Source organism: Paramormyrops kingsleyae, chromosome 2 (genome assembly GCF_048594095.1).
Source record: "Paramormyrops kingsleyae isolate MSU_618 chromosome 2, PKINGS_0.4, whole genome shotgun sequence".
NCBI classification, from domain to species: domain Eukaryota; kingdom Metazoa; phylum Chordata; class Actinopteri; order Osteoglossiformes; family Mormyridae; genus Paramormyrops; species Paramormyrops kingsleyae.
This window is the reverse complement of record NC_132798.1, coordinates 12324608-12347012: the sequence shown is the minus strand read 5'-3', so window position 1 is coordinate 12347012 and position 22405 is coordinate 12324608. Positions and strand designations below refer to the sequence as shown.

The 22405-nt window shown below is 49.8% G+C and overlaps 1 protein-coding gene across 2 annotated transcripts in view; it reads left to right on the top strand.

The window, feature by feature from the left end:
- The first annotated feature begins 589 nt into the window (after window positions 1–589).
- Window positions 590–22405, top strand: part of dock5 (dedicator of cytokinesis 5) — a 34026-nt gene continuing 12210 nt past the window's right edge. Inside the window, exons 1-29 of one of the 2 annotated variants that reach the window (XM_072705749.1) lie at window positions 590–821; window positions 4846–4929; window positions 5169–5209; window positions 5296–5351; window positions 6372–6468; window positions 6691–6839; window positions 7625–7760; window positions 8079–8236; window positions 8344–8425; window positions 8708–8837; window positions 14768–14840; window positions 15334–15476; window positions 15692–15817; window positions 15939–16063; window positions 16289–16387; window positions 16500–16572; window positions 16854–16957; window positions 17101–17235; window positions 17440–17617; window positions 18136–18233; window positions 18905–18994; window positions 19360–19460; window positions 19946–20080; window positions 20176–20287; window positions 20412–20482; window positions 20642–20748; window positions 21082–21218; window positions 21951–22046; window positions 22154–22252. In XM_072705749.1, the coding sequence (XP_072561850.1) occupies window positions 779–821; window positions 4846–4929; window positions 5169–5209; window positions 5296–5351; window positions 6372–6468; window positions 6691–6839; window positions 7625–7760; window positions 8079–8236; window positions 8344–8425; window positions 8708–8837; window positions 14768–14840; window positions 15334–15476; window positions 15692–15817; window positions 15939–16063; window positions 16289–16387; window positions 16500–16572; window positions 16854–16957; window positions 17101–17235; window positions 17440–17617; window positions 18136–18233; window positions 18905–18994; window positions 19360–19460; window positions 19946–20080; window positions 20176–20287; window positions 20412–20482; window positions 20642–20748; window positions 21082–21218; window positions 21951–22046; window positions 22154–22252 (3078 nt within the window). In that variant the 5' untranslated portion in view covers window positions 590–778. The remainder of the gene's footprint in view (window positions 822–4845; window positions 4930–5168; window positions 5210–5295; window positions 5352–6371; window positions 6469–6690; window positions 6840–7624; window positions 7761–8078; window positions 8237–8343; window positions 8426–8707; window positions 8838–14767; window positions 14841–15333; window positions 15477–15691; window positions 15818–15938; window positions 16064–16288; window positions 16388–16499; window positions 16573–16853; window positions 16958–17100; window positions 17236–17439; window positions 17618–18135; window positions 18234–18904; window positions 18995–19359; window positions 19461–19945; window positions 20081–20175; window positions 20288–20411; window positions 20483–20641; window positions 20749–21081; window positions 21219–21950; window positions 22047–22153; window positions 22253–22405) is intronic. The other variant, XM_023827019.2, reaches the window with a different exon arrangement.

The following is a 22405-nucleotide window of genomic DNA, read 5'->3' as shown; positions in this document are numbered from 1 at the left end:
TACATTTAACAATTTGTTACATATTTTCGTGCACATTAAATTCCCCCCCTAGCTCTAACTCATTTAATTTTTTTTGCATATAACACTGTTTTAAGTTAGAGTTTTTCCAATCAACTCCTATGTTCATCTTGAAGATGTTCGTGCGCCTCCCTGTGGTCCATATCCGCTAACACTGTTTTCTGACTTTTCTCGCGTTGACACTTGACACTTCTAAAATTATTGTTAGTTATTTGATTTTTTTTTTAACAGGTAAATCCAGAATGTGATCTTCAGCTAGTCTATAATTATGATATAGTTAAAATAGTATGGCCTACTTAATGCGAGTGTCTTAAAAACTATAGTTGCTACATATACATTACCATTTTTACATTTATAAAAGATCTAAAAGAATGTAAATGTTAAGTTTGGAAATATAATGCTTAAATTTATTAGCAATTGAAGTAAGTACAATTTGTACAAATCAAACTTTCAGTACTGGAGGTGGTCGTGAATCCTACAGGTAGCGCACTGTGAGATTTGAGATGCCTTTTAACAAATGCATCGACTCCTGCGCCGGTTTCCTCGTACCCGAAAGCGCGCGCCGTCCCGCTGCTGATTCACGGGACTCTGGCTGCCGGCGCCTCGCGGAGCTGCTCGCGTCGGACCTGCCGCGCCTCCCCTTCCCTCCCCCCCCCCGCCAGTCATCATGGCGGAACTGTGATGTCCGAGGCGAGACACTCCGCGTCGGGACCAGTGTTATTTATTTATTTATTCGCCCACCGAAGCCGTACGCCCCGCGATGACCCGCTGGATCCCCACCAAGAGGGAGAAGTATGGCGTGGGTGAGTGGTTTCACGCCGCGCCGCGTTGAGGCAGCGGCGGCGGCACTTCGCCTGCGTGCCCGTCCCGTCACGTCCCCCACCGAACCTCGGCGCTAGGTAACTTCAGTCACACCGTGAAACTTTTCTGAGGGGGAGCCGAGAGGTACGGCGCCCGGCCCCGACTCCCGCTTGCCAGTCACGGTGCGCTGAACACGGATTGAGCTCCGGTCTGAGGCGCCACTTCATAAACGGGGCTCCTGGCGGTGAGTGAGGGGGAGCGGGGGCGGTGCGTCGGCTCGGCTCCGGCGGGACAGCCGGGAAAGGGCGAGCCCGAGAAGGTGCCGGCCGCTTGGAAGCGCACACGGTGACTTTTTTTAGAGCAAAAAACTTTTTCTCCTCGCTCAAGTTACCGATGTGGCCACGGCGTGCTTTTGGTAGTTAGCAAATGGATAGAAACACATTCTTTTAAGCAAAAGAGTTAATTCAGTGAGGTGGAGACGGGGGCGCAGTGTATGAGGAGTGCGCTCCGCAGCTCCGGCACACCCAGAAGGTAAACGCGGCGGGCGACCGGCACCCGTCATCGGGACTGCACAAGTCGACGGCACGCCGCGCGGAAGCAGACTCGTAAAATCGGGCTCGCAAGTGGAAAGTCCCATCAGAAGCGCCCGGTACCGTGTCACGTTAAACCCCTACATCAAATCCCATTGCATGTCCCGGGTAGCAATCCCACGATAAAATTCGTGGACAAACTCAGTACATCAATGCAGCAACAGATGCATCTAATGTGTCGTTTGATAAATTGCTTTTTTGCAAGGTATAGCATAGAAAAAAAATGCGTTTTAGAGGTATTTATTGTACTACAATTTTATTCTAAAGAACATCATCGCAATAAATCCAACCTTGCGCTGTTAAATCTGTTTGAATATAGACTGTTTTGAGGGAGAGGCAGTCCTTGGTCTTGAGCAGTGAATGCCATACTCGCGGTAAAGCATATCCCTAGGCTATACACAGCAGGACACACGTGGAAAGATAGACGGGTTTATTTCAAAATGTCTATCACGCCTCTCAGTGAAGGTGAGCTGAGGCTTTGCTCTGCAGGCACGCAGTGGAGGTGACTGAGCCATGACCTGCGGGGTGACAAGGGGCAATCCCCTCCTCCCCAAGTGTGACACGTCCTTTTCCAGGTCACCCCTGAGCTGCTGCCCCTCATAATTAGCAGAGCTGCCCTGTTGTTTTTATTAACGTCTGTTCGGGTCATTTCTTCTAATCATTTTACTTTTTAATTTTTTTAGAAGCGTTTACTTCTTTTTTTTTTTAAACTACTGTCATGACTGGTGCTTTCTGATGGCTATAATTGTTTGCAGAAGTAAACATGTTTCCTGCTTCCCAGGTCACTGCACTGTGATTACACATGGCCTCTGCCCCAACCCCCATCCCAATGCATGTCAGTTTGATTCGTACACGCATGCTGTCACTGCGTGGGACAAAGCATCTCTCAGGAGCTGCCCGGCGTAGGGTCTGTATGATGCTTGGGGTGGGGGGCGGGGAGGTGCAGACAGAAAGACCTGTTGCTTGCTGAGATCGGTGACGCGACGCGTCGGCTCGTGCCTTTCCAGGCAATGATGTCAGAAGCAGAGAGGGAACAATGCCTCGAGTGACCCATGTTGGCCCTGTGTGACCAGCGGGGGCGCTGTGGAGTCGCTGTCAGCAGGACACTGTGGGCGTGGCCTGGTCCTTCTCTGGCCTGTGAAGTGGTCCATTGTATCTCTGTGTGAGTGCTGTCCACAATAAAGGCTGTTGTTTTCCCCGATTTTGTGTGTCGATCTCAACCCCGAGGTCTTTATAGGACAGTCAGAAAACTGCTGGTCACTGGAAGAGGACGGCCTTCCATCTTTGAGCTTCTTGCTCTCTCTGGTTAAGCTGATCCAGAATCGCTCGCCAGCCCCTGCTTATTCATAAGCTTACGAACACACTTTTTGGGTTTTTATTTCAAAATGTCATTTTTTTTTTTTTTACATTTAGCTGTTTTTTTTTTTTTTTTACCCAAGTGTAACTTCTCATTTTTGTATAACAGGCGTGCATGATGGGTGATGTGGCTGCATATCAGTGTTAGTGATTTTGGCCGGCATGGCGGCTGGTTTGTTAGGAGGTTCTTTGCTTCTCGTGTTTTTGTGGATATTATTTAGGTGCTTTATCTTCCTTCTAGAATCTGGAATCTGGGCGAGTTGATGTCCACTGGCACTGTCTGCTTAGGGCGTGCCTGCCTTCTCTGTGACGGATGGGAGTTCTGTCCATTGTGTTCACCAGTGCTCCTGGATTATCAGGATCCTGCCATTTCGTGTGAATGACGATGGTTGCTAGGCCGGGAGTAGCTGCACTGGACTCTGATGATTTAGTTCCAGCAAGATGGAGGTGTCTTCGTTTGGCCAGAGCATGGTGTGTGCAGGGTAGTCACACCGCTGCGGGTGGGGGGGGAGAGAGATACTGATCGAATGAGCATGTTGCAGAATTTCCCCAGAGCCCCCCCCCCTCAAGTTCCTGGCCCCCAAAGCCTCTTCCTCCTCGGCGGTCAGTGTTGGGGCTTGATTGTGGCGTTACTGCGTGGTAAACCAGCTGTGCCAGGGACTGATAACGAGTGACAGGACGCGTCTATTTCTGCAAACGGTCTGTATAAGAAAAATAACTTCTTAAAAAAAGGAAGAGATAATTTCCAGTTCTCGGAACAGTTAAGCTGAAGCGCAGCTCGTGGGGTGAAGCTGCATGACCGTACCTGCAGGAGTCATACACGCACTCCAGGCCCCAGGATCCAGGCGCTCCGCACGCTCGGCGCTAGCTGCCTCGGCACGCGGGCGTGTTTGCCCCCTGGCAGGCAGGACTATGGCAGGGCATGTCTGGACAGGGGCTGTGCCTGTGTGTGCTGGGGGCGGGGGATGGAGAGGGAATACCGTGAAGGAAGGTGGCGTGGGAGGGGTTGGTTGGAATTGACGCATAGTTTTACTGCTCTTTGACTCCCACTCGTAACCTTCAGGGGGAGACAGGGAGTCAGGCCGGGGTTCTTGTCTGGGAAAGCTGCACGGGATCTTAGATGCCACAGGGATACGGCGGGATTCCCTGGGAAACGCAGAGGAGCTGCTGACTGTGGTACCAGTTAAACCCCCACCCACCTCCCCAGTGTCCAATTGAAGGGAGATGCCCCCCTGAAATTAGCAGAGTAGGGCCAGTGATGTGGGCTTACAGCCAACACCCAGCACATCCTGTGGTTTGTGACATGTCTCAGCACAGCCAGTTGGCCTGTGTAAACGGGTCACATGGTTGCAAACGTTGCTGTCAGATATCGGCTGTTGTACTCTTAACCTCAGATTTTCCCATAACATGTTTTGGTACAGTATTCTCCTGCATAAATGAGGTATTCTAAAGATTTTTTAGGAAACTTTGAAAATAGCATTTTATTAAAAATTTCTTTAAGATGTCATGTCTTTTAAATGCAGGTAAATATTTTTTTCAAATGACAGGTGTGGCTGCAGTTCATTTTTCACATTCCTAGTTACGGTAATTACTCTTTGGTATGCTTGTGTGCATTTTTGTCCAGTTAGAATTCACCTGTCGCTTTAAGTTACACAAAGCAGGAAGGACTCCTTCCCCCCCCCACCCCACCCCCCTCATGGTCTGAGGCGCATCACTGTCACATAACCCTGCTTGCGGTGTAAGTGGCGTTCACATGCCATGGCTCGCCAATATCTGTCACTTCTTTGTTTCTGAGGTGAGGTGTAAGCTGCTCAGGCTGCGATCAGGTAGGGGGAACTCCATTAGTTAGCTTGTGGGGGGGGGGTGGTGGTAGGTGAGAGCCCCCCCCACCACACACATACACACACACACACACACACACACGCAACCAATCAGAAATATCTTTTAACTTCCTTTCTGATCTTGCTCTTCCTGTCCACTCCCTTTTTGTCTTCCTGTTTTCATTCAATAATGCTCCCCCCATCATGCCCAAACATTATTGTGGGGCACCCCATCACTCACCATGGCTTCCCCTCCCCAGCGATCTACAACTATGACACCGAGAAACCACACGAACTCGCTCTGCAGGTGGGGGACACGGTGCATATCCTGGAGACGTTTGAAGGTGAGAGCTGGGACTCGCCTACATGCCCCTCTCCTTGGGAACACTTGTGCTGGGCTTGCCCTGCAAGATCACACAAGGTTGCTTAAGTTCGCCGCAGTTACATCTGCGGGAACTGGGGGATGGTGATTTCAGCATCTGCATTCTGATGGGGAAGTTGAGTGCTGTTTCTCACTGGTGACAACATGAAGTTCACTCTGGTGCGTCTCTCTTTTTGCCCCACCCCCTTGGTGCTTGCCCAGACTGGTATAGAGGATACACCCTCCGGAACAAATCTCAGAAGGTATCTACGTGACCTTTATGTTCACATAGGTGCGTACTAGACATGCAAGCAGTAACTGACCACGATTTTTATATTCTTTCTCATAGGGCATCTTTCCAGCCACCTACATCCACCTGAAGGAAGCCAGAGTTGAAGGCATCGGGTAGAGTGGGGGGGTGCTGGGCCTCTCAAACTCCTCCTGGGGCTCCAGGGCGATGCTATTTATGCAGCCGCTTAAACGCTCACTTTAAAATGCTCAGGGTCAGCGGTTGGAGGGAGAGGATGACTTTTCCTTTTTTAAGCCAGCAGGTGGCAGAGTGGTTATGGAGCTGGACTTGTTGGATAGGTGCTCAGGGCTCGTGTCCCAAAGACTGATGTGAGCCTACCATCCAGTTATATGAACAAGTCACATCAAAAAATAATGCATTGAAGGATCAGTCTTTGTCATCTAAAGGCATGATTATATGCATTTTCTCGATAATTATTATGGGTTACTTTAATCTTTCAGTCATGTTCAAGAAAGTTTCAGTGTTATTATGAACCTGGGAAACTTGAGGAGACCTGAACAATGTAGGGCTGGATTTACATTTGCTAATGTAAAATTATAATAATTGATGGCCTAATTAATTAATGAATAATGAAGGCAAACGAGCAGATAATTTCACTGTAATGCTAATGTAATGGGCAGATATATATTAATCACCAGTATTGTTCAGCGACTTTTATGTTACAGAAAAATGAAAGCTTGTCCTCCGCTAACCTCTTTCTAAAGCGCCTTTAACTGCTCGACTCAACAGCTCGATCAAAGGAGAATATGTAGGCGAGAGCCTAGTGGAAATACAGTAGTATGAGTGGGTGTGAACTTCATGTACCTGCCACGGAAACACTAGTGCGGGTTAGGGTAGGGTGGAGTGACCTCGGGAAACCATCAGGCCTTTTGAAGGTCACCGTCCTGTAGAGGTGTGGATTATAGCTTTTGAAATGCCTATCTCACTGGTGTGGGTTGGTGTGGTATGGAAATCCTTGCGCTAATCGTGTTTCACGTTCTCTTAATCCTGCCTCTGACTCCACCCCTGACCCACTGACTCTGCCTCTGACCCACTGACTCTGCCTCTGACCCACTGACTCTGCCTCTGACCCACTGATCCCCACCCCTGACTCTGCCCCCTTCTGTGCCTTGCAGCCAGCAGGAAACCGTTATTCCAGCAGATCTGCCTCTAGTACAAGAGCTGGGGGCCACCCTTCGGGAATGGGCACAGATTTGGCACAAGCTCTACGTGGTGAGTACGTCCCCCGCCGTTACAGGAGTGTCTCCACGGTAAAGTGGTAACTGACCCTCTCTTAGAGGCTTATTTGTAGAGTGAGTTCTGTGTTGGATATTAGTGAGCTATTAGTTCAAATACTCCAGGTCCATCGGGGCCTGGGTCTGATCAGCCCTGCCAAAGCAAGGGGGCTTAATGGTCGACGTCGATGTCGTCTTTTCCGTTTGTTTTCCTTGGCAGACGAACCAGACCGCCCTGTTCCGCAATGTGCAGCAGATGGCCTACAGCCTCATCGAGTACCGCTCACAGATTGTGTCCGGAACGCTGCCCAAGGACGACCTGATCGAGCTCAAGAAGAAGGTCACGGCCAAAATCGATTATGGAAACCGGTGAGATGCTAGTTTTTACTTTGTCTGCATAAATGTTGTTACTACATCTTCTGGGACATGGTAACGATTGACCTTAATGGCTTCCTCTTTGTTTTATGGGAGATTTTTTGCTAATTTGTGGTATGGCCACTTAAGATTTTAAACCTTGGCCTGTTCCAGTTCATAGTTGTACCTGTTTTCTTGTAATTGGACGTAGGTCACCTCTATGTTTGGGCAATATCTAATTTTTCATACTGGCATACCTCCCATAGCGTATTTTCAACAGCAGTACTATTCCTGTATTTTGAAATCTTGGCAATAAAATTCTCTGAAGGGGGGTGAATTATGCGATTTGCCAAGATTTCAACATACCATGGTATTTTGGGTATATACTGTTTTACCTTAATATTGGCCAAGCCTCGTCATGTGGTGTACACTTGTTGTCGTGAAATGTGCTCTTTAAATAAATATTACTTACGAGATACTTACTATCTCCTGGTTAGTTCAGTGGTTCCCAAACTGGGGGGCGCAGAGGTATTGTGGAGGGGCGCACCAATGGGATAGCCTCAGGGGCATGTGCCACCCTAAAATAATCTCTTCACAGACTGGACGATTAAACAAATAAAGCAGCGCAACATTACAGTAACTAACAATAAATAAACCACTAACTTACGTGTACTATTAGAGCGTTTGGGAACCACTGGGTTAGTTGAAGGTACCGATACTGCTTTTGAGTTTGTGCATGCTGTGGTTTATATGACCCCCACCACACACACACACCACCTCTCCTCCTTTTTGCTGGGCAGGATACTGGGCCTGGACCTGGTGGTCCGGGATGAGGTGGGGAACACACTGGACCCGGACTGTACCAGCACGATCAGCCTGTTCCGGGCACACGAGACGGCATCCCGCAGCATCGATGAGAGGATTCAGGAGGAAAAGGTCAGCCGTGGGGGAGTTAATCTCTTTGGGCGTTTGGCCAAAGGGAGCTGGCTGTTCCAGAGGCTCGTGCATGGTGACGCTTTCCTTCATGTTTGGCTGTGTGAGGGGTGTGGAGTTTGGGTTAGGTTTTGAGTTAGGGTTAGGGTTAGGGTTAGGGTTAGGTTTTGGGTGTTTCTTCAGGTGGAACACAGTGCTCTGGTGAAGTTTGCAGAAACCAGAGCTGGGTATCGATTTATAATAAAACTGAAACCTTCAAGTAATCTCATAAAGGACACAGTGTGTCCGTCATGCTGTGCTAAGTCATCTCTCTACCTACAGACTCGGCTGCAGAACCTGGACACCCGTAGACAATCCCTGTTCAGCACGGTCCACACCTACAGCCTTTTCATGAACCTGAAGAACTTTGTGTGTAACATTGGGGAGGATGCCGAGCTGCTGATGTCGCTCTATGACCCCGACCAGTCGGAATTCATCAGGTCTGCTGTTGGGGGGGCGTGGTTTCGTAAAGCTCGGCCACCATGTGTCAGGTGCAAGGTGTTGCTCTGTTTCTGAGTGACACTGAGACCCTGTCTGCTTGCTGCAGTGAGAACTTGATGGTGCGCTGGGACAGCACAGGCATGCCCAAGGAGATCGAGAAGCTCAACAACCTCCCCGCCCTATTCACGGTGCGTCAGCCGCCCTCTGGCCCTCTCCAGCCTCCTTTATTTTCTTCTGACAGCCTCCATTTCCCTGCATCAATTGGCTCTTCATCCCCCGAGCCCCTTTCATCCTCTGTTGAGTCCTCCTCTGCATGGTGCCAGTTCATTCCTCTGTAGCTTGCTGCATTTCATTAATGTGCACCTTATCATAAAGCTAGATATTCAAGAGAACAAGTTAGGCATGTGGCTGAGCCAGTGGGAGGCTGAACCTGACCTTCTGCCCACCTCAGACTCTGTTTCCATCCCCAGGACCTGAGCAGCAGTGACCTCATCCGCCAACGACTCTTCCTAGTCTGTCAGATCGTGCGAGTCGGCTGGTTGGAGGCAAAGGATGGCAAGAAACAAACAGCCGGCCTACGCAGGCCCTTTGGCGTGGCTGGTGAGTGCCTCCCCCTTCAGGCAGGGCAGGGTAGTACAGCTGGTTGTCTTGCTAGCATGTAGTCTGACATGCACCATGTGTTTTCTTTTGTACTACACCACGTCATCTGCTTTCCTGTATGCCAAGTGTGGTGTCTGGTGGTCTGTCTTACATATAGTTTAGAAAATGTATTATTTGACTTGTGCTTGTTCAGCGTGTGGTTCATTTAGTCTACCATGTGTTTTGGTCAATGGGCAGTTTGGTGTAATTTTGTTAAACATTGGCTTCAGCGTTTAGTCCATCGCCCAGCATGTATTTACGTGTGTGGTGCAGCCTGATTTGCGTCCAGCATGCGTTTCGGTACATGCTGTAGCCCGTCCACTTTCATCGTCTTTTCTTTCACTAAAGAAACTGTGTTAATGTTTTTGCAAGAAGATGACGTGGAGTTTTAGTTTAGCTTTAGTCACATGCTTCTGCTTTTATGGGCGATGAAGAGGCGGAAGTCACAGTTGTTCTCTCCTTTGACCCTTGGAGGCCCTGAACCCCCCCCGTCCCCTAGGGAGAAATTTCTGGAAATGCGATAAATGGCCCCCTGTGTTCTGAGGGGAGGATCGGATTTCCGTGTGTAGCAGGCAGCTGACATTACTGCCACCACATGGAGGGGGGGAGTAAGTGGACAGAATCATGATGTGATGGAGAGAGCGAGAGCATGATGCTCCCCCCAATGTCTTTCACAGTCAGCCTGAGGGATGTAACTGATCCCAGATCATGTTTGATGAGAGGAGTCACTCGCTATTGTATTTGCCTCCTTTTGTCATGGGTCATGTGACCGCGTTGTTGTAGAGCCTTCTGTGCAGGGCGGCAAAGATCAGCGGTGCAGCTTTGCTCAACTGCTGTAAAACCATTTAGCTGGGTGAAAAATGATCTAAATGTGACTGTGCAGTGATTTGTATTGAGTTTCAAAGGTTCAGTGTGAAAAGATGTTCCCAATTCTGCTCTGTAAGAAACGAAAGGCGTTTTCATGCGGGAACGAGGAAGCACAATACAATACAATGCAACCCAACACAATGTAATACAAAACACGCAAACAAGCCAATACATGATTAACGCAACAAGCAAAAATCCCAATACGGTAAATGTTCTCATATTTGGCAATGCTGGGACCAAACCAGTGCTGAAAAGTTGAGTTGTCTAGATAGTTGTATTCTGTTCTTGAAACCCACTGAAGTGTAACGTCATTAATGAAATTGAATATTCAGTAGAACACAAGATTGCGTGGTAAACAATGGAGTAACAAATGGAGAGACGACTAAAGTATGTCGCTCTGTAGGCATGCACAGGAACTGCCATATGTATTGCGCAATGCTTATAGAGTGGTACCTCAGAACTCGAATTTAATCCGTTCAGAACTTCGGATCGAATCCTAAAAAGTTCGAGGTGTGATCGAATGTTCCCCATAAGAAATAATGGAAAACCAATTAATTGGTTCCCAGCCCCAAAAAATTACACCTAAATGTTTTTTTTTTTTTTTTTTTTTTAGCATATAAACACAAAATGAACCGGATAAAACAAGAACTGTACTAAACACGTCTAAGCACATTTATCAAAACTGTAATTTGTAAAGTATCCAGTGCATCCAAACAATGTGTAAAGTTAAAAAAAAAAGTGTCCTGCCCCGATCGTCTGCTCCTTCCGTGTGCCACGCCCCCTCGTTAACCCTGTGTGGAATCCCCGTGTGGAATCCCCATGTGATCAGCTGTTTGTGGTTGTTGTCATTAGTCCTCTGTATTTAGTCTGTGTTTCACTTTGTTTCCCCATCCATCCATCCATCCATCCATTATCTTCCGCTTGTCCGGGGTTCGGGTCGCGGGGGTAGCAGCTTCAGTAGAGGCACCCAGGCCTCCCTCTCCCCAGCTAACCCCACCAGCTCCTCGGGGGGGACACCGAGGCGTTCCCAGGCCAGCCGAGAGATATAATCCCTCCAGCGAGTCCTGGGCCTGCCTCGGGGCCTCCTCCCTGTAGGACAGGCATGGAAAACCTCCCTGGGTACCCGCCCAGGAGGCATCCGCACCAGATGTCCAAACCACCTCAACTGGCTCCTTTCGACGTGAAGAAGCAGCGGTTCTACTCCGAGGCCCTCCCGGATATCCGAACTTCTCACCCTATCCCTAAGGGAGAGCCCAGACACCCTGCGGAGAAACCTCATTTCGGCCGCTTGTATTCGCGATCTCGTTCTTTCGGTCATTACCCATAGCTCATGACCATAGGTGAGGGTAGGGACAAAGATGGACCAATAGATCGAGAGTTTGGCTTTTTGGCTCAGTTCTTTCTTAGCCACGACGGACCGGTTAAGCGCCTGCAGAATTGCAGACGCCGCTCCGATCCGTCTATCCAACTCCTGATCCCGCCTACCCTCACTCGTGAACAAGACCCCGAGATACTTAAACTCCTCCACTTGAGGCAGTACGTCTTCCCCAACCCGAAGAGGGCAAACCACCCGTTTCCGACTGAGAACCATGGTCTCGGACTTGGAGGTGCTAATCCTCATCCCTGCCGCTTCGCACTCGGCTGCGAACCGCCCCAGTGCCTGCTGGAGATCCCCAGCAGATGAAGCCAACAGGACGACATCGTCTGCAAAAAGCAGCGAGGCAATCCTGAGGTCACCAAACTGGACACCCTCAACGCCTTGGCTGCGCCTAGAAATCCTGTCCATAAATATGATAAACAGGACCGATGACAAAGGGCAGCCCTGGCGGAGCCCAACACGCACCTGGAACACGTCCGACTTATTGCCGGCAATGCGGACCAAGCTTCTGCTCCGTTCGTACAGGGACCGGATCGCCCACAACAGTGGACCCCGGACCCCATACTCTCGAAGCACCCCCCACAGAGCACCTCGGGGAACCCGGTCGTAAGCCTTTTCCAAATCTACAAAACACATGTAGACTGGATAGGCAAACTCCCAGGCCCCCTCCAGTACCCCTGCAAGGGTATAAAGCTGTTCCACGACCAGGACGAAAACCGCATTGTTCCTCCTGAATCCGAGATTCGACTATCGATCTCACCCTCCTCTCCAGTACCCTGGAATAGACATTCCCAGGGAGGCTGAGAAGTGTGATCCCCCTGTAGTTGGAACACACCCTCCGGTCCCCTTTCTTAAATAAGGGGACCACCACCCCAGTCTGCCAATCCAGCGGCACTGTCCCTGACCTCCACGCACTGTTGAGAAGGCGTGTCAGCCACGACAGCCCCACAACATCTAGAGCCTTCAGGTACTCCGGGCGGATCTCGTCCACCCCCGGGGCCCGGCCACCACGGAGTTGTTTAACCGCCGCGGCCACCTCAGCCTCAGTGATGGGCAAGCCCCCCCCAGCACCCTCGGGCTCTGCGCCCTCAGATGTCGCAAAGGCAGTATGCGTAGATGTATCGGAGGCAGGGTTGAGGAGGTCCTCAAAGTATTCCTTCCACCTCCGGATAATGTCCCCAGGTGAGGTCAACAGCCCCCCCCCCCACTATAAATAGTAGGAACCAGGAGCTGCTTCCCCCTCCTGATACTCCGTATGGTTTGCCAGAACCTTTTTGAGGCCGACCGAAAGTCACTTTCCATGGCCTCACCGAACTCCTCCCACGCCCGGGTTTTTGCTTCTGCGACCGCCCGAGCCGCGTTCCGCCTGGCCCGCCGGTACCCGTCAGCTGCGTCCGGAGACCCCCGGGCTAATAATTCCCGGTAAGCCTCCTTCTTCAGCTTCACGGCCCCCCTCACCTCTGGTGTCCACCATCGGGTACGGGGGTTACCGCCACGACAGGCACCAACCACCCTGCAGCCACAGCTCCGTACGGCCGCTTCCACAATGGAGGTCCGGAACAGTGTCCATTCGGACTCAATGTCCCCCACCTCCCCCGGCATGCAGTCGGAATTCTGCCGGAGGCGCGAGTTATAGCTCCAGCGAACAGGAGCCTCTGCCAGACGTTCCCAGCAGACCCTCACTATACGCTTGGGCCTACCAGGTCTGACCGGCTTCCTCCCCCGCCACCTGAGCCAACTCATCACCAGGTGGTGATCAGTTGACAGCTCTGCCCCTCTCTTTACCCGAGTGTCCAAGACAGAGGGCCGCAGATCAGTTGATACGATTATAAAATCGATCATCGACCTGTAGCCCCGGGCATGTTCGTACCATGTCCACTTATGGACACCCTTATGCTCGAACATGGTGTTCGTTATGGACAAACCATGCATTGCACAGAAGTCCAATAACTGAACACCACTCGGATTCAGATCAGGGAGGCCGTTCCTCCCAATCACCCCCTTCCAGGTCACACTGTCATTGCCCACGTGAGCGTTGAAGTCCCCCAGCAAAACGATGGGATCCCCCCGCGGCACACCAAATAGCATACCGCTAAGGGAATCCAAGAAGGCCGGGTACTCCGAACTGACATTCGGCGCATAAGCGCAAATGACAGTCAGAGACCTATCCCCGACCCGAAGGCGCAGGGACACAGCCCTCTCGTTCACCGGGGTAAACTCCGATGTTAATGCACCGAGCTGTGGGGCCACCAATAGCCCTACCCCAGCCCGGCGTCGCTCACCCGCCGCAACTCCAGAGTAAAAGAGCGTCCAGCCCCTCTCCAGGAGATTGGTTCCAGAACCCAAGCTATGTGTTGAGGTGAGCCCGACTATATCTAGTCGATACCTCTCAACCTCACGCACAAGCTCAGGCTCCTTCCCCACCAGAGAGGTGACATTCCATGTCCCGAAAGCCAGTTTTGTCAGCCGGGGATCGGACCGCCAGGGCCTCCCTTGGCCGCCACCCGATCCACAATGCACCGAACCCCTGACATTCCCCTTGCGGGTGGTGGGCCCACCTGGGGACAGTCCCGCGTGCCTCTTTCGGGCTGCGCCCGGCCGGGCCCCACGGGCCAAGGCCCGGCCACCAGGCGCTCGCCAACGGGCCCCTCCCCCAGGCCTGGCTCCAGGGTGGGGCCCCGGTGACCCTAGTCCGGGCGAGGGAAACGGGACTTTGATTGATAACTTTTTCATAGGGTTCTTTTGGATTGCTCTTTGTCTGGCCCCTCCCCTGGGACCTTTTTGCCTTGGGAGACCCTACCAGGGGCTATTGCCCCCGACAACCTAGCCCCCAGGTTCACGGAGGCACACAAACCCCTCCACCACGATAAGGTGGCAATCCAAGGAGGAGTGTTTCCCCACTACGGTAACTGTATTGTCCGTCTGCGTTTTGCCTGCCTTACCTGTAATTAAACACCGTATTCCCCGATACCCTGCCGTCTGCGCCTTTGTCTCCGTTCCGTCCCCGCTCGGCACGACAATATTATTATAATTAAATGTATTAATGGTTTATTAATAATATTAAAATAATTAATATGTAATCTTTATTTTTAAATGTATTTTATTATATAATAATTACTGTTACTGTCTATCATTGTCTAAATGTATTTTTACTGTGTAAATATATGTATTCAGTTAGTGTAAACATGCACGGTGCTATCACAGCGAATGTGAGACTGAGACTGAAGTGTTACCCTTTGTTTCCGCTGAGAGACGTGCCGCGTGACTCATTTCCCCGCGCACAAGTTATCTTAGGTGGCGTTCACGGTTTGACTTCTGAGATTCAGATCGAGTTCTAGGTAATTTTTTTTTCGAACTGGTTGATTTGACTTTTAAGAAATTCGACTTATAAGTTCGAGAACTGAGGTACCACTGTATTTTGATATCTTTACTTCGTTTTATGTACATTTTTAATTGTATAGTGTTGATATTATGAGTTTTTAATTTTTATGCTGATATTTTATAATTCAGTTATTTGAATACCAGATACGAGAGCTTCCAGTGTTTAAAAAAAAAAAAAAAAAACTCACCGATGGGGAAAGCTGGTAATAAGGCATGGGTGAGGTTATCCTGGGTGATGATTACCTATAAGTCCTTGCTTCTGCAGTGATGGATGTCACGGACATCGCTCACGGCAAGCTGGACGACGAGGAGAAGCAGCACTTCATCCCTTTCCAGCAGTGAGTGCCCTCACCGCTGCCTCGTTGTGTGCATGTCCTCATCCAGCGTGAATCACCTCCACTTCTGCTTCGCCCTGAAGAGTCTGCCGAATTTTACCATTTTTATAAAATACCAGTGAATGTTCTGTGGTTTGCTCGGAATAAACTTTAAATTAGTTGTGGGAGTTGACTATGGGAATGTAGCTGATTGTTCACTGACAGTAAGGCCGCAGCTGACATCTGTTTGTTACATTTTTTCAGGAGTGTATACAGGGGCAGGGCCACAGGGGCACTGGCATCACTTGAGACCTGATTTCCCCCCTCCTCTGTCACTCACTGATTCAAAACAAATCATTGGCTAATGATAAGGGTGACCCCTCGGTATAAATTATGACCCCATCTTGAATAATAATCCTAAAATTGCCCCAGTATATTATTTTATCCTAATTGATCACATTATTGGGTGTGGCTTTGGTGGTGTGTGTGGCCCTACATCTCTCCCTTCCTGCCTCAGGATTGCCATGGAGACCTACATCCGTCAGAGGCAACTCATCATGTCGCCTCTGATGCCATCCCGGGCGATCGGGGAGAACGAGCCCCTCACTGCCGTCTTCAACAAAGTCATCTCCACCCGCGAGGTCAACCACAAGGGCCAAGGTGCTGCCCCTCCCCCCCACGGACTGCATCTTGCCAGCGTAGCCATGCTTTGTGTCATCTCCCTTTTATCTCTCTCTGTGGGGAGGGGTGATTGTGCTGTTGAAATTGCTGATGCAGTGGTTTTTGTACTTTATGTCTGCGTGACATCTGTGCTTTGCTCCGAGTGTCTGCGTGCCAGCCTTAGCGCCCCCCCCCCCCGCCTTCTGCATTATCAGGCCTGTTCGTGACCCTGAAGCTGCTCCCCGGTGACCTCAGCCAGGTTCAGAAAGACTACCCCCACTTTGTGGATCGCAGCACCGTCATCGTCCGCAAAATGGGCTTCCCCGAAATAATCCTGCCAGGTTTGTATGGGATGTATTACCCCACACGCACCATCCTGCCCGGCCTCTGATGGTGGTTGTTAGAGGCAGAGACACTTTGTTTCTCATTTTTACATATTGACCTGTTACCTGCCCCCCCCAGGAAACGTACGGAATGATATCTACGTGACGCTGCTGCAGGGGGAATTTGACCGGGGCAAGAAGAAGGCTCCAAAAAATGTGGAAGTGACGCTGAGTGTCCTAGATGAGAACGGCATGCCCATGGAGGTAGGCCAACTCCGCGCCTCAATGCCTGGTCTCTCCACTCCCACCCTCCTGGGCGCTCTCCTCCTTCCGGATGCCCCTGTCCCTCACCCCATGCAAGCAGAGGAACCGCCCCCCCAACACCATCCCCTGAACACATCTTTTGAGGGTGTTTAGAGTCTGTCGCTATTACCTTTAATGTTCTCTTCCCGCTGATGTTTGAGTGATGTTCCTTTTCCTCCTCCACAGAAAGCCTTGTTCCCTGGGGCAGGCTGCGATGGGATCACAGAGTACAAGTCTGTCATTTACTATCAGGTTAAGCAGCCTTGCTGGAATGAGACGGTCAAGGTAAGCAGATGGGTGCATAAGGACCAGCGGCGGTGTTCCGAGGAGGCGGATGCGGGAATGCACGCCAAATGGGATCCCCCGCGTTTTCAGACCCAGTGCTCTCCCGCCGCAGGTCGCCATTCCCATTGAGGATGTGTGCCACTCTCACCTCCGGCTGATGTTCCGCCACCGCTCATCCCAGGACTGTGAGTTGACCGTGGCTTGGAGATCCAGGTTCTGCTTGTGGTCATGCTGAGCTGGCCGGGAATGGATACGGGGGCGGGGTCAGAGGGGCACTGACCCCAGTTGAAAGCCGATTGGTCCAGAGTGGCCCTTCCCCTGTCACTCACAGATTCAAAACATGTCATTGGTTGGCCTCTCTTTGTGAATTATGGCCCCTCTTTTACCCCATCTTAAAAAATTATAGAATTACCTGTGGAGCTGGCGGTGTTTGGTTCTCTCCTCCTGACTGCCTCTTCTCTTCCAGCCCGGGACAAATCGGAGAAGCCCTTTGGTATGGCCTTCGTGCGGCTGATGAAGGCAGATGGGACCACACTGAGGGATGGCAGGCACGATCTCATTGTTTACAAGGTACTGCTGCCTTTGGCACCTTACCGTATTATGTGTCTCTTCTGCTGCTTCTGAGAACTGGAGATGTTCTGAAATTTATCTAAACTACTTTCAGGTTTTATTGTCACGTATGTTCTGAGGAATACTGTGAAATTCTTATGCAGGGTAGAGCATCGGGGAATAGGACAATGCAATACAAGACAATGCAGTGCAGTGCAAGACAGATAGCAGTGCAGTACAAGCCAAGACAGTGCAGGACAAACAGCAGTGCAATTCAAGACAATGCAGGACAAAACAGTGTAATATAAGAATGAGTAAACAATCATTACTATAGTATAGACCTATAACCGTCTGCAGGGATGATGTCACCGGCTGCAGTTTGAGCAATAATTTTGAGCAATAATTTCTCTTGGGCCTTTTAGTTTAACAAACACATGAGTATCTGAAAATGTGGAGGGCGATTTTGTTTTGTTGAGTCAAGCCAGTTGTACTACTCTCTGAAGGTGGATGCAAAGAAATCAGAGGATGCCAAGACTTACCTAACCTTGCCTGGCACGTGCACGGAGGCGGAGGAGAGGGAGAGGCAGTCTGGCAAGGTTCCCCATGTGGGCTCCGTACCTGCGACCAAGGACAGCTTCCAGATCGCCACACTGACCTGTTCCACCAAGCTCACTCAGAATGGTAAGGATTGGTCTCAGCATTGTCTTGATCATGCAGTGCGGGGGTCCTGAAGACATCCGGGGGGCCACAAAGAGTGACAGCACTAAGGACAAGGCCCATCACCATATAGCAAGCTATTGCATCCACCCACCCAATTTTTACTGCTTTTCTGAAGCTGTTACATCAGGGGTGGGCAGTCTTATCTGCATAGGGCCAGTGTGCATGCAGGATTTTGGGATAACCTTTAGGTCAGCTGTTCAAACCCAGGTGTGAGGACTCTTCAGCCAATCAGTCCTCTAATTAGTAATCCGATTAGGGAGTTGCAGTGAGACCCTGCATACACAACAGCTCTTTCTGGATAAGATTGCCCACCGCTTCATTGAATCATTTAAATCATTTTATTCTTCAAGATGTGATTTCATCCTAAACTAGTCCCTTAGCTTATGGATTTCTCCTTGAACTTTGGTAATAAGTGCAATCTAGCATGTTTGCGCTAACTGGCATCTGCGTAAACTTCCTGGCTTTGTGGTGTATCTCAGTGGATTTGCTGGGGCTGCTGAACTGGAGGTCCAACCCCCAGGACCTGGAGCAGATTCTGCAGCGCCTGATGGAGGTGGAGGGTGGGGAGATCGTTAAGGTGAGGACTGCGAGTCTGACCGGCTTGGCACAGGGCAGTTTATCGCATAGCTTTCAGGATGTCCAATGAAATGACATGTTTGATATTAATAATGTCTTTCATAAGATCTTCCAAGAATGTAGCAATAAGCAACGGATGTTTTTCACTGATACACAAAATGAGTTTCATTGATTACAAAAGAATATCATTAAGCAATACGTGCTTAAAGGGCTTATTGATTGGAACTGCATTTCTCTTTTACAATGCTATGTATGATGGATTTAAAGTCATTCATGAAAACAAGCGGATCTTAAGACAGAGGCATTGATCTCTACATGCCTTTGGGGGAGGGGGGACTGAATGTAACAGATGATTGGTAGGTTGGTTGAAAAAAGACTGAGGATAAGCATGGTTTACTGAATAACATTGTGAGGCCATAATATTGCTTTTTTCTGTGAGTGGGTGTGGAGTGCCGTTTAGCACTCTATGCAGCGTAGAGTGATGAACATGTGATTTGGCATTCATAAAAATCATAATGAATAATGAAATTCAAATTCAGCTTTGAGAAAAGGGCCTTCATGAATATGCATCACATCCCCGTACGATCCTTAGAGAGCTGTCGCGGGTGTGTGTGTGTTGTATTCTGTCGGAAGGATAAGAATGACTGTCCTGCTTCTCTTGCCTGAGGGCAGTTTTTGCAGGACACGCTGGACGCCCTCTTCAGCATCATGATGGAGAACTCGGAGCAGGACACCTACGACATGCTGGTGTTCAATGCCCTGGTGAGCGAATCAGCAGGCTCGCATCATGAGGTGGCTGGTCAGGCTCACTTCAGCCAGATGTTACCTTTTAGTGCCCACTTTATTACATTCTAATAAGTGTTAAAACTTTCAGAAAGTTTTAAAAAAGCTTCTCTGCTGAGTAACGAGTTTCACATCTTTGTGTCAGAAATATGCAAATTTTTCACATCTTGGAATAGAGTCCCGGCCCACCGAGGCTCAAAGGTCTGTTGAGTTTGATCTGCTTGGCCTGTGAATTGGTTCTTGGCCTTGACCTGCATGGATCTGAGCTTCTTCCCGCTGATTGAATGTCCTTCCTGCTCTGCGTGTGTCCACCTTCAAGCTCTCTCCTTGCTCCCTTTTGGCAGGTGTTCATCATCTCGCTGATTGGGGACATCAAGTTTCAGCACTTCAACCCGGTCCTGGAGACCTACATCACTAAGCACTTCAGTGCCACGCTGGCGTACACGTGGGTGTCTTCTTCGCTTTACCAATTTGACGAAAGGTCCTCTTTGGCAACCCTGTTCCTCCTCCTAGTCATGTGATGCTTTCAATGTTTCAGCGCATTGTTTCCCAATCCGGTCATCAGGAACCCACAGTCAGTCCATGTTTTTGCTCTTTCCGAGCTCCCTGCCAGACAGTCCACATTTTTGCTCCCTCACAGCTCCTGGTTGGACGTGGAGAAACTGTGGGTCCCCGAGGACCGGATTGGGAAACACTGTTCCAGATCTGTTCTAGTCTTTGTCTTTGCATTCTGTCTGAACCTGTTTCTCCATTTCCTCTGTCATGAGCCTCTTATCTTTAACGCAAAGTTTATTTGTAGTAATAAAACGCTATGTTAGAGCAACTGATATGAGGGAAATGCATACTAATGGAAGGTAATATAGCTATGCTATCTATGGGAGCTTCAGGAAGTGATGTAAGCCGCACAGACCATCCTCCTCCACCTGACAGGAAGCTGACCAAGGTACTGAACTTCTATGTGGGACATGCTGAGGACGCTGGCCTCAGCGAAAAGCTTTACTCCGCACTCAAGGCCCTCAAGTACCTGTTTCGGTTTGTGGTGCAGTCGCGGGTGCTCTACCTCAGGTGCGTCTCCGTACACATTCAAGGGGGCTCAGGGTGAGGCTTCACCGCCCATTCCATTCCACGGCCGCTCCCCTTCATGCATTTGATCCTTTCAGATTTTACGGAAGCAGCGAGGACGGGGATGATTTTTTCGACTCTATCCGGACCCTCTTCCTGTCCTTCAATGCGCTTATGGACAGGCCGCTGGACGAAGGCGTGAAGATCAAGGTTAGTTTGGTTGTGCTGGTCAGCGCTGCGCTGGTTCTGGTTTCCCTGCCTCTGCCCTGTACTTCCTTCTGATGGAGAAGAATGCGCAGAGTTATTGGACTCTGTGTCTCTTGTTTTGTCACAGGGAGCAATACTGAAATATCTCCCCACCATCATCAACGACATCCAGAATGTCTTTGACCCCGTGGAATTCAGGTGAGAAGACCTGTGGATCATGATGGGTGCCGTCCTGGCTGTTGAGATTGGCTGATAATCTCGACCCATGTCTCTGGCCGGGCTGCGCGAGAGAGGTTTCCATCCGCCAGGTTTCCACTCAGGCGAGCAGGAGCATCTCAGAGGTTGTCTCTCTTGCAGCGTCCTCCTGACCAAGTTCATCGAGAGCATCCCCGACGCCCAACTGGTGAGGCAGAAGCTGGGCTGCATGTGCAAGATGGTGGAGAGTGACCTCTTCAAGCAACCGGGTGAGGACAGTGGAGGTCTGGGAAGACCATGGAAGAGCAGCTCCGATGTGCTGAAGGAACTAAATCAGGGATTCTTTAGCACAAACCTGACTATTCATCATTTACGTTTGCCGACCCCCTTAGCTGGGGGGGTGGTTTGGGCTTGCGTCTGTGGTGTGGCCCCACTACTGACCAAACCCCGACTCGCTCCTGGGCCTTGGACCAGAGATTGAGTGCCTTAGTTACAGTTCTGTAAGCTGTCAATTCTTATTATTGTGCACTCAAGCTTTTACCTGAAAATGCCATGAAATATGCAGGTTCTGTTTACTGTTATCCCCCTCCCCCCCCTCCCAGAATGCCGTGACGTGCTGCTGCCAATGCTGACAGACCAGTTGAGTGGCCAGCTGGATGACCACTCCCACAAGCCGGATTATGAGGCCTGCGCCCAGCTGCTAAGCACCATGCTGGACTGCCTGGATCGTAAGGGCGTGGTAAGTCACCTGGGAATCTCTGTTCTCATTGACTCGGGTACCTTGTCATTTATCCTCCTACCCTATTGCGTACCTGCTCCATGACCTTCGACCTTTTTGCTATTTCACTAAAGCAATTAAGGCCCATTTTCTTGTCCATCTATACTCCACTGGGATCACCAATGGTGTATTTACAAGTAAAGATTTTGGCCCAGTTCTACTTATTGTGTGAGATCTCAGTCTTTGCTTTCTTTATGTACATTGCTGATCTGATGTGTTTGTCTGGTTGGACCAGACATGGGGTTATACGCTGAAATACAAGGAGGAAATTTATTAGTTTGTGACTAATGGTCTTTTTCATTTTGAATGCCTAGATAGTTAAAGTGTCTGTTGAATTGATATTAACAGGATTAGCTGTTAGGCGCTATAATTATCCGTTTAATTATTCCATGTAAAACTTTTTATGCGTTTGTCGAACAGATTTATCCTGTTATAAGAATGTGGAAGCTTATCTGTTAAATGGTGATTAAGCTTAATCTGGTAATGGTGATCAAACAAATTGGTTTTGTTACAAGTGCTCCAAAACTGCCTAATTGTTAATTCTCTGTAGGCTCGCAGTAAGATCAAAATTTCCTTTAGAGCAAGAGCGCCTGCTGTCTCATGCTTTTCCTTGGTGTTATGGGATGAGGGGGCGTGGCCTGTTGCCCCCTGCTGCTCTCACAGACCCCGCCTCCTCCTGCATTTCTCCCCTAGGGTTCTACCAGCGCACACGTGCAGATGATCATGGAGCGCCTGCTTCGCCGGGTCAACCGCACCGTCATCAGCATGAGCCGCACCTCTCCGCTCATTGTAAGGCCTGGGGGGAGCGGCTTGGACAGCACCCCCTCTTGCTCGCGTTGGCGAACTGCGTGGTTGTGTGTGTGCTTCTACAGAAGGGCGCTCCCCTTGTCTTTCAGGATCACTATCTGGCCTGCATGACGGCGATCCTGAAGCAGATGGATGACGCGCACTACGCCCACTACATCAGCACCTTCAAGACCCGGCAGGACATCATCGTGAGTCTGCGTCCGCTTCCCTGCTCTACGTTAGGGTCCCAACAGGAAGCCTTCATGGTCATAAAGGGTGTTTTTTATTGCTGTGGTTTTCAAGTAGATACATATATACACTGCTCAAAAAAATTAAAGGAACGCTTATTAATCACAGTATAG